The sequence below is a fragment of the Elephantulus edwardii genome, unplaced genomic scaffold (assembly GCF_000299155.1).
Source record: "Elephantulus edwardii isolate Elephantulus edwardi_28Jun2011 unplaced genomic scaffold, EleEdw1.0 scaffold00079, whole genome shotgun sequence".
Taxonomy (NCBI): domain Eukaryota; kingdom Metazoa; phylum Chordata; class Mammalia; order Macroscelidea; family Macroscelididae; genus Elephantulus; species Elephantulus edwardii.
The window spans coordinates 11,131,112-11,142,555 of NW_006399829.1; the positions used below are offsets into that span (position 1 = coordinate 11,131,112).

The following is an 11,444-nucleotide window of genomic DNA, read 5'->3' on the forward strand; positions in this document are numbered from 1 at the left end:
ATTATGCTAAGTGAACTAACTCAGTCTGATAAGGACAAATACTGTATAAAACTATTACTGCAGAAATAGATAACTAGTAAAACGTGAATGAGGATCTAAGGTGGGGAGGGTGGGAGCAGAGGGGTGAGGATGGGTGAGGAGCTGTGTGGTTAATTAATTTGATGGGTGGAGGGAGGGGTGGGGGAAGGAAATAGGAAAGATCTAGTGTGAAAAAGAATGTATATGAACTTTGTAAGTAAACCAGCTGTAACAGTAGATCAACAGCGAACTGCCAGAAATCCAAGCTGGATTAAAAAGAGGCTGTGGCACAAAGCATATCCTTGCTAAAGTCATGTGTCTGTTATTTCTGTTGCACTCGACTTCCTCCTTTACTGCCGTTGAGTCAGAACTGACCCCTCAGCGAGTTTTCAGAAGCAGTAAATCTCTCCGGACGAGATTGCCCATCTTTTGCCCTTGTGCTACCCCATGGATTTGAACTACCCACTTTTGTGTTGGCAGTGCAACTCTTTACCTACCAGGTCAAGAGAGTTCCCTTGTACTAGACTGTTATGTACCAGTGAGTTGGAACCGACTTAGCTGACCTTCCAGCGGGTTTTCAGAGGCTGTTAATCACATGAGAGGAGATAGCCCATTCATAAGTCTCTTGTAGAGAGCTGGACGATAACTAAGGATGACAGAAGCATTGATGTGATGCCTTTGAGTTGTGGTGCTGGAGAAGAGTCTTGAACATTCCGTGGACTGCCAAGAAAACAAATAGGTGTGTCTTGGAGAGACCGAAACCAAATCCTGGGAGGCTAGGATTTTGAAGCTCCGTCTCACATACTTTGGGTACTTGGCCATGAGAGACCGGTCCTTGGAGGACATCATCCTTGAAAGGATGGAGGGACAGCGCGGGCGAGGAAGACCCAGGATGAGATGGATTGAAACAGTAACTGGAGCGATGGGTGTGGGTGTGTCAGGGTCAGTGAGACTGGCTCAGGACAGGGCAGGCTTCAGAGCTGTTGGACATAAGGTCGCTATGAGTTGCAGGAGACTTGACGGTACATAACAACAATAAGAAGATAATTTTTACTTTTGTTATCATTGAGGCAACTAGAACCTCTACCAGTTGTTCTTCTGTTTTCAAACAAGTATTGGACAGAATTAAGGTGACATATTCTAACTTTAAGAACCACTTAGTGAAGGGGCAGTCGGCTCTGGTTCCAGTTGCCAGTAGCCCGATGACCACAAGGTGGCAGCAAAGCCACACTAGGGATCTGGCGGCAGAGTCCTTTGGGGAAGAGTGTTCCACCAAGGCCCTCGCAGCATCTCCTGGGTCAGAGCTGAAGATGACTCTTGAGAAAGAGACCTTGACTCCAGGTGAGGTGATAGAAGGTGCTACGACTTTGTGCTGGGACGGTGAAAAGTTTGGTTAAGTTTGACTCATCTACCCGCATTGCCCCAGTTACTATATCAATCCATCTCATCCTGGGTCTTCCTCTCCTGTGCTGTTCTCCTCTGTCCTTTCAAGGATGACGAGAATTGTATCTTTCAGAAAGAGAGCTTTTATTCCAGAGCTCTGACCAGATGGATGATCCTCCTGCTCTTTGGTTTAACCCAATGCTCTTCTACAGCTTGAAAGGAGCCCAAATGTATTTTAAGCCAATGCAATTCCCACGTACCAATTTCATATTCCTGCTCCAGACCTTTAGTGTCCATTCCCCTTCGCTGTCCACCAGCCAACATCAGATTGTCTCTCACTCACATCCTGACTTTCCTTCTCCTTCCCTGTTTCTCGCCATACACATTTTACTAGTTAGCCTTCTGTTTTTTTACAATAATGGTCATATGCAGTATTTGTCCTTATGAGACTGAGTTAGTTCACTCAGCATAATGCTCTCTTTCTCCCAAGTTATGTATTAATTTTCAAAATTATTGCTTGTGAGTGCTATCTTGTTTTTAAAACCCAAGCATAATGCTAGTTTTTCCTCTTGTGGGATTTGACCAAGAGCCACTGAAGACTCCCATCAAAGGGAACTTTGAAACCAATAACTCTGTTCTCCATTTCTGCAAGACACCTCAGTCATTGGACAGAAGCAGGAAGGAAAATGCTGACTCCGATGGCCAGGGAGGTCAACAGAACATGGAATCTGAGATGCTGGGTCCGCAATCGGGGCCACCAGACTTAGCTACCTTTACAAAGCAATAATGGGTGATGAGTTTCTGAAAGAAAAACCATGGGTGAGTGAAAGAAGTGAATAGAAGCATTTCAGAACAGAGACAAAATGTCCAATGAATGCACAAGAAAGAATAAATAAGTGAGAACAGACATCAACTCACGTTTTTAATCAAAGAGGTAAAGATTGAGAATACACTTAGACAGGCTTTGCTATCCCTTGTTATCGTCTTCTCTGGCTCTTTGGTGATCTGTTTGGTTGCTCGGGGATTCTCAGGATAAGTTTAGTTCTTCCTCTGTAAGGTGGTCTTTTAAATTTGACTCTCGAGCCTTTAAGTTCTTATGGCACAGATTTTTCAGGCATCCCTTGTTTGTTATGGCCGTGTCAGATCTTAAATCCTTTTGTCATTAGCTATCATTAGTGTATTTTAAATTTTATCAAATCCAGTGAAGAACTTCTACAGGGATCAGAGTTTCATTTTGAAAGCTAAGAACTGGAAAGTTAAGACCTCACTTTAGGCCGTTACTTCCCTAGTGTGTCTCTCCTGTGTTTGGTGTATACCTTACTAGGAGAACAGTAAAAGACAAATTTAAATTTTTAAACTTAACATATAAAGGAAAATAAACCTGTTAGAATAGAATTTTTGTTGGGTGCTTGATCTGTGTGGGTTTGTCTGATAGGGAGTTTTAGTAGAATAATTAGGGAGCTCTGGTGACCTGTTGTTGTTAGGTGCCATCGAGTAGAGTATGACTCATAGTGACCCTATGAACAAAAGATCTGAACCTAGTCCTGTCCTGTGCCATCCTATACTCTGACTTGGTGTCCTTATTAAAAGAGTTACTGGGCAAAGAAAGACCTTTAAGAGGCTAAGTCCAGTTCGGTACATTACAGATGAGGGAAACAGAGGTGCAGGGAAAGTTCCAGAAACAGAACAAGAGAATATCAACTCTGGTGAGTTGAGTGACACGTTTTGAAAAGAATTTCTTTTGTAATCAGTGGTCTTAATAATACTTAACTATATTTATTATTATTTAATAATAATTTAACTTTTGATTATAATTTTAAAAGAAATCTTTTCATTTCAGAGCATTCCAGCAATATCACGAGGTTTTAATTTCTTGCCGGCTTCGGTGATACTTCCCAGCCAGAAACAGGCTGGTAAAATGCAGATGTGTTTGGAGAGGTATGGGGCAGAACTTCATGGCTTCTCTCTTTCTCCTTCCTCCCTTGTTTCATTCTCAAGGTAAAAAAAAACACAATAATTTTTCAAGCTCCTGTTTGTTGTTGTCATGTGCCGTCAAGTCAACTTGACTATGACTCACAGTGACACTTTGGACAGCAGATCTGAACCCTGTCCCGTCCTGCACAGTCCTCTCAATCTCTAACACAACTTGGGCCCATTGCTGCAGTCACTGTGTCAACCCATCTCACTGAGGGTCTTCCTCTCTTTCGTCGACCCTCCACCTTTCCAGGAATAGCCTCTCCAAAGAACATGCCCAAAGTATGTGAGAGGACAGAATCAACATAATTACTAAATTGAGATAATTCTTTCGGTTCTTTGTTCTAACCATTCCCAACCAAACTCAAGGCACCTCTTCCTTAGGATCCTAAGGCTCTGAACTTTAATGGGAAGCAGATTGCCTGTTTCCCCCCCCATAAGAATGGCCATGGATTCAAACTGTGGATCTTTTGGTTAGCAGTCCAGCTATCCTCTACACGTTATCTCAGCTCCTTTCAATCATTTCCACCCTGTCTTATTTCCCAGAGGCATCCACCTTTAGCTCTTCCAGTTGTTTTCTCTGGTATTTGGATTTCTTTATTTCTTAATTTGCTCATTGTTGCATGTTTTCCTCCCACCCCTTCCCTGCTTCCTCCCCCAGTTGGCTTTGCAGTGCTCCTCTTGTTCTGAATTGTTGTCATACATGTGATGCTTAGTCATAGATTCTTTTAAACAGTTCTTCCCCTCATCTGTTCCAATGCAGTGGTTATTATCTATCCACTCTTTTCCTATTCTCATCCCAGCCCTCCATGTCAGTCCTGCTTTATAACAGAGATGTTAGGCAGTATTTGTCCTTATGTGACCGAGATAGTTTACTCAGCGTAATATCCTCCAGGTTACATGTTGTGTAGTGTCTTATAAGTTCATTGTTTTTAAATGCTGCATCATATTCTCTTGTGTGAATTTATTGCTGTATTTCATAATAGCAAAGAGATGGAAGCAATCCAGGTACCCATCAACAAGCAAATGTATATATTTGTTTCTAAATAATATTTTTCAACTGCTGTTTTACAGTTTCGTAAAATTTTAGACTTTGTGAAGACCTAGAAAATCCTGTCTCTTTTCCAGTTTTCAGTCTTTTCAGGTGGTTATACTGTTTCAATAACATAACTAGTCAACGTTTACCTTGTATTACTACATAACAAACAATAGTTATTGGTTCAGAGCCGACTTACAGCTGACCCTTCAGTGGATTCTCAGAGACTATAAATCACATGGGAAGAGGTTGCCCACGTTTCTGTTGTGGAGTAGCTGGTGGATTTGAACTACCTGCCTTTGGGTTGTCAGTGCAAGTTCTTAATCCACCAGAGCGCTATAGATTTCTGTATCACTAAACAGTGATACAGATCTCTATAGTTATTGGGTATTCATTACCATATAATGTATTATAATGGTATTTATTTACTAATATAACTCTTTGTTTTTCCTGGAATTAAAGGCAATTTTATTTTTTGTCTAGATATCTCTGAAGCTATTAATGTTTTCCATAAATTATCCCCTAAAGCTTACTGTGTATTTACCCTTCGTGCCTGTTTTCTGCAGCCATAGAAAATAGTAACTGAGAATGAACCTATATTGTTCTAATAGCTTGAGATATTTTTTACTAGAAGAATATTGTTAATTAAGTTATAATAGCTATTTTATCATTCCTACCTATGGCATTAAATGTCAGTTTTCCACCTTGTCAAAGTAAAGAAGGAAGAAAGGAAAATATCTACATTGTAAGAAAGAAAATACTGCTGAAATTGCCAACCTCCATTTTTTTTTAGTAATTTTGAAGCCTGAGCTACTTCAATGTTTCTGTTTAAACATTTTAATTAAACATCCCTTGAAAGAGTTGAGAGTTGGTGGGAACGGCACTGGCTCATTTTTTTGAAACCCTCAGTAATCTTTTATTAGCTGTGGTCAGTTGACATTTGTAGTAATCTGCCAGAAACTGAAGATATTCATTGCTGACACCACAGCACACATTGCTGGTGAACCCTGGGGCCTCTAGGGTCAGTGTCATCCAGTGAGCAATTCTTGGTGCCGCCTCCACCCCCATGAGCCCCCTCCCAACCAGACCCTTCAGAATCCTTAGTAATAGTAATTATTAGTTTAAATCACTGAATAATATGTGAAAAGTCTATTGTAAATTATTGCAATGCAATATTTTTGAAATTATATGAATGCTAACAAGATTGTTTTGTAGATTCTTCCTACATTGATTGAACTACAACATTATCAATGACTGAGAAGAAGTGAATTACATGTTGGGCTGATAACCCAGAGGTTGGTGTTTTGAATCCACCAGCTGCTCCATGGGAAAAAGATAGGCAATTTATAGCCATTAGGGAGTTCTGGTGGCCTAGTGGTGAGAAGCTGTGTTGCAATCCCATAGGCACAAAGTTCAAATCCACCAGTTGTTCTGCAGGAGAGAGATGGGCAATCTCTTCCCCTTCGATGAACTGCCTCTGAAAACCTGCGGGTTGGTCAGCTATGGGTCAGTTCCAACGCAGTGGTACACAACAACAACAACAACAACAACTCCAATTAAGTTTAGCCACCATAGAAATCTATCAGAACCATAGGTTTGTGCTTTTCCTTTAATTATGGTGTTATTGTTAAAAAATTATGGACCATAGGCTTATAAATACTACTTATCACAATATTGCAGGTAAAATTTGACACAATCAGTGCTTATCAAACTACTAGCAGTATAGGAAACAGCACCTGTTTGTAGTGCGTAGGGGTAGAATCATGTGATTCACAGGTTTATTCTAATGGGATCGTAATATCTGACCAGACTGCATTGTTGTTAGGTGCTGTTGAGTGTGACCCATGGTGACTCTTTGAACAGCGGATCCTTGTCCTGTCCTGTGCCATCCTCATCATTTGACATATTTGAGCCCATTGCTGCAGTCACTGTGTCAGTCCATTTCTTTGATGGTTTTCCTCTCTTTTGCTGACCTTCCGGCAACATCAACCGTGGTTCTTTCCAAAGGAATAGCCTCTTCTAACATCATGCCCAAAGTATGTGACATGAAGTGTCACCATCCTTGCCTCTCAAAATACTCTCTGGATGTGCTTTCTCCAAGACATATGTTTAGTCTTTCGTCAGTCCAGTCTGCTTCTCCAACACCACAATGAAATGGCATCAGTTTTTCTTCTGTCATCCCCGTTCATTGTCCAGCTCTCAAAGGCATAGAAAGTGATTGAAAAGATCATGATCTGAATCGGGCACAAGTTAGTCTTCAAACTGACATCACGGCTCCTCAGTATTTTGGAAGGTCCCTCAGTTGACTTGCCCAATGCAATACCTCATCTCTTGATGACTGGTAACCAAGGGTGTTGTTTGTGAATCCAAGTAAGATGAAATCATTGGCAATTTCAATCTTTTCTCCATCTACTGTGATGTTGCTTATGTTGATGATCAAGATTGCATCAGAAAGCTCAAAAAGTTAATTAGCACAGAGTTGCTTGGTAGTTGTATTGACACATAGAAGCTGGGCTTACAATAAAAAAAGTCTTTTAGTTATGGTTAGTCACAGAGATATTATGTAAAAATTCTTTTCTGCTGAAATAGAACACAGAATTTTTATGGAAGGTCATTTTGATGTCTCATTTTGATGGTCTTTAACCATGTCACTCGATGTGGTCTGTGCCTCTCGAATCCCCCTTGTGACCCTCCTGCATCTGGTTTCTGAAAAGACGTTGAGAAGCTCTCCCACTTTTACCAGAAGCCCTCTGCTGACAGACCACAAGCCACCTGGGTGGGCTCGGTTCCTGGCCTTTACGTCAGTCACAGTGTGATCTGGTGGAGTGGTTGGAGAGATGAAAAGGCAGTGGCCTGTGGTTTGCACTTAGCAGGGCCTTTTGATGAGAACTTAGAATTTAGTGGAAGATGTAATCTTGACTTCAGAGTTCTGGGTTAAACTAGTCACAAGAGTAACTCTGTGTGTTCTGGTGATAGTAGGGAAAAGAGACAAAACAGTAATTAAAAATATTTGTTATCAAGGACTCACTGTAGAACTTAGGTGAGCTAGTGTTGGCTTAAAATACTCCAAAATTAATTTGGTTTTTAAATATCAAGTGACAGAATAAATATGCAAAGCACAGTATAGTGTGTACATGGCACATGATACTTTATCTGCATTTAAGGCTGGCACACATGTGCTTTTTATTAGAAACACCTATTAAAAATTTGCTAAAATTCTTGTTTGTTTTGTTATTATTGTTAGGTGCTGTTGAGTATATTTTGCTTGCTGGAGATATTAATGGTAGTTTGATAATTCTGTTAGATCATCTTTCTTGGGAATGGGAGCAAATATGGATCTCTTCCAGTCAGTTGACCTGTCAGCTGTCCGAGTGGTGAGAAGCCACATTGCAATCCCAAAGGCACGTGGTTCAAGTCCACCTGTTGTCCCATGGAAGAAGAATGGGCAATCTCCGTCCATGTGATTTATCGCTGCTGAAAACTTGATTGCACAGTTACAATCATTGTCTGGCTGACTCGCTCTACCTTCCCCAGCATGATTCTTGTTTACATTGTTAATAAAGTCCTTGCTTTTTCCTTTCTTCTCCTCCACTTTGTAACTCAGTTTTACCATGGTGACTATATTCTTTCTCACTCAGCTATTTTTCTTTACCTGCAAGAATAATTACTATGCTTCCAGAATTAAACAGAAATGTAGAATGATTTTTAGTTTGCTGCTTGTAGGTTGTAGAGATGGAGCCCAGATGAAGCCTTCTGTCTTAAAAGTTCAGTAATAAAAACAACTTTATAAGCCAGTCAGAGCTGAAGATTCACCTTACTGGTCTTCGGAATGACAACTGTAAGTAACTTGTTTAGATAGTGAATTGAAAAGCAGAAATATTATAATACACCCTCTACCTTGAGTATGAACTTGAAATCTTATTCTGGAAGAGAAAGAGGGTCCTTTGACCAAAATATGTATCGTGCAAATAAGATTTACATAGTTCATGTCTCTTCTTCATTTTTCATATTCTGAGGAGGGTAGTGCTTTTGCTTGTGGGATTGAGAAATGTGCGTTTGTTTGGCTTAGAATGAATTGCACTGATGATAGCTTATTGTTCTGCATGTACATTTGCATATGGGTGACTCTCATCATTCAAACAAGCAGCTTATTATGCGTCTAGATTTACATTAGGAAACTCTTGGCCACGTGAAAGAAATCCCTGCATCTTGTACAGCTTGTAATGTAGTTGAAGAAGCAGAACAGCTGATGTAAAATATAAATGATGAAATAATTGTGGGTGCAATTGTAAGGACTATGAGGGACTCCACACACTGCAGGTTCCCACAGAGACTTCGTGGAGATGTTCAAACTTGAGTGAGACCTTTTAAGGATCGAGTGTCTTAGGGGGAGAGGGGAAGGAAAGCGAGAAAGCCTTTCTAGTGCTTTGACAAGCCTGCACACTTGCAGGTAACTTGGATGAGCCAATGAGGATCTCTTCCAGGTAACTGTAGTTGAGCTTTTTTGTGTTTGGGTTTTTTTTTTTTTTTTTAGCCATGAGAGTGGCATTTCTCAAATGGGCATCCTAGATCCAAGGTTATCTTTATAAAAACACATAATTTTACTTCCCTCCTTCGTATCCTCATAAATGATTGAAGTCACTAAGTTATCTACATGCCTTTAGGTAAATATTTTAGGGCCTATGGACATTATTGCTTATTATGAGACCAGGAGTTCTCAGCCTCATCAGATCTTATTTCCATTTTCAGCATCAGACTTCAAGCAATCTGCCTGGAGCCATAATTCCATTTTCCAACTAACTGGAGAAGGTTGTTCCTACAGAGAAAGTGCTTACTTGAAAATGTTTTCATTTGACTATTATCATCCTAATCTGATGTACTTTTCTTGTAGATCTAAATATTTTAGATTGGAGTTCCCCAAACCTTGTTGCTATGGCCCTTAAATCTTCTGTGTACATCTGGGATGGTGAAAGGAGCAAAGAGATGGAAAACATAGACTTAAGCCTCACTTGTAACTATGTGATTTCTGAGTCCAGGCTGAAAGAGGGACCCTGTCTGGCAGCTGGCACCAGCGAGGGAGAAGTGCAAGTACTGGACAGTTCCCTACACTACCCCTCCCCACCCAGCAATGTGACCTCTGAAAATACTGGGTTAAAAGAACTAATACAAAATAGAAACTAGATTGAGTATGGGACGTAGTTCTGGGAAGTGAGAGGATGTACCATTGTTCTTTCTGAATGGCACTTAAGAGGGGTATGAAGTTACACTACTTATTTAGTCTCCCCCCACCATTCTTCTCCTTTCTAAATTTCTCCTCTTACATATTTTCTATCAAACTAGAGCTGGGCTTGTAGAAGACATAATTTTTGAACCTGGAACAGAAGATTGCCTTCCAGGGCTCCTTCCTCACCTCAAACCATGACCAACAGTAGAGCTGTATAAGATGATTGAATTAATTTTGATTTGATTGGGTGTCTAAGATGAAGACTTTTCAAGCTCCTGGATACCATTATTCGTTACTGCTTTCTGACAACAGAGTAAAACCAATTCTTTGCAAATGCTAGGCAACTTTGGACAACTCCCTCATTTCTGCAATGATTACTGGGTATTTGAAGGTTATATCATGATCCTTTACTTGACAAAGCTGTCATTTCTCATATGGGTCAGAATAAATAGCACCATCAATGGGCAGGAAAAGACTATTTTAGTAGTCAGTGTAACTCTTAGTTCGACAAAGTGTCCCCACACACTGCCACTGAGTCAATTCCAGGTTTCTTAGGCTGTGAATGGTAATGGGAGCAAACCGTGTCATCTTTCCCCTAAAGAGCAGCTCATGGGTTGCAATCACACTACCAGGAGCTCCTTGTAAAGGAGCTTCCAGAATATATAATAAATATCTAATATCTAATAAATACTTACAGAAGTGGATGGCCACAGTTTTTTCCTGAGCAATGGCTGCTGGCCTCAAACCACTGTTCTTTTGGTTGGGAACTAAATGCATTACACATAGTGCCACCAGGGCCCCTTACACAGTATCCATGAACCCAAGTTTTCCTAGCATATTTGCTGGTGCCTCTCCATGGATTTCCAGATTTGGCATTATCTTCGTTTGGAAGGAGTGAGTGGTGTGATGAGGAGAAGGGCCTGGGGGAAGAAACCACTTTTGAAAACTCTGTAGAACATAGCTCTGGTCTGACACATGTGGTTGCCATAAGCAGGAATTAATTGAATGATATCTGGTGCGTGTAGAGGTGTGATAGGTTACCAGCCCTTGGCTGCAAATTGAAATCACTTGGGTTGTTTTAACATAAGTATCATTTCCTAGGCTCCTCCTGCTTGGCTGGCCCAATGGCGGAGTGTTTTAGATGCTCTCCAGGGGAGTCTAACATTAAATCAGCTTCGAGGATGGCTTCAGAATGAATGGTTCTGAACTTTGGTTAAGTGCAAAATCTGGCTGAGTCAACTTTAATTGGCTATAAGGCTTTTGAGAAGAAAATGGGCTTTGAAAATACTCATGCTTGTCCACTCCCCCCGCCCCCCTTACAGGATATTGTAGCTAAAAGCAGCTAAGGAACATACTTGGGCATTTATCGGTTGTTGGGGCCTTGGGCTGGAATCACTGTGTTCTCAGCAGGTAAGGATCATTGTATTGGAGCCAGGTGTGTTTATAACAGCAGTTGATTATTGGGTCTGAGTTAGCAGAACAATAATATGAAAACGAAGACTGAAATCAGAGTGAAACAACATGGGACATTGGGCCTAGTGCCCGTCTTGACTCTGTGCTGAGGTATTCAGTGCTTGTGCTGATGGGCAGGTGGCAGGGGCCACATCCCACTGTGCCTTCAGCATCTGCCAGGTCTATTTAGAACATGAGGCTTGAGAGTAACTGCACTGTTCAGATAAATATGAAATATCTTTCAAGTAAAAGGCTTTTTTCTACCAAGTAATACTTACTAGAAAATGAACTGGAACAGCACATCAGCAGAGAACTGCCAGAAGTCCAGGCTGGGTTTAGAAGGGGTCGTGGTACTAG

The 11,444-nt window shown here is 40.9% G+C and overlaps 1 protein-coding gene across 1 annotated transcript in view; it reads left to right on the top strand.

Moving 5' to 3' along the window:
• The window catches only part of CDC20B (cell division cycle 20B), a 17,293-nt gene that overhangs the window by 1,690 nt on the left and 4,159 nt on the right, over nucleotides 1–11,444 (top strand). The window contains 5 exon segments of the mRNA XM_006903673.1: nucleotides 1,132–1,367; nucleotides 1,985–2,181; nucleotides 8,182–8,249; nucleotides 9,303–9,509; nucleotides 10,958–11,045. Of these exon segments, the coding sequence (XP_006903735.1) occupies nucleotides 1,132–1,367; nucleotides 1,985–2,181; nucleotides 8,182–8,249; nucleotides 9,303–9,509; nucleotides 10,958–11,045 (796 nt within the window).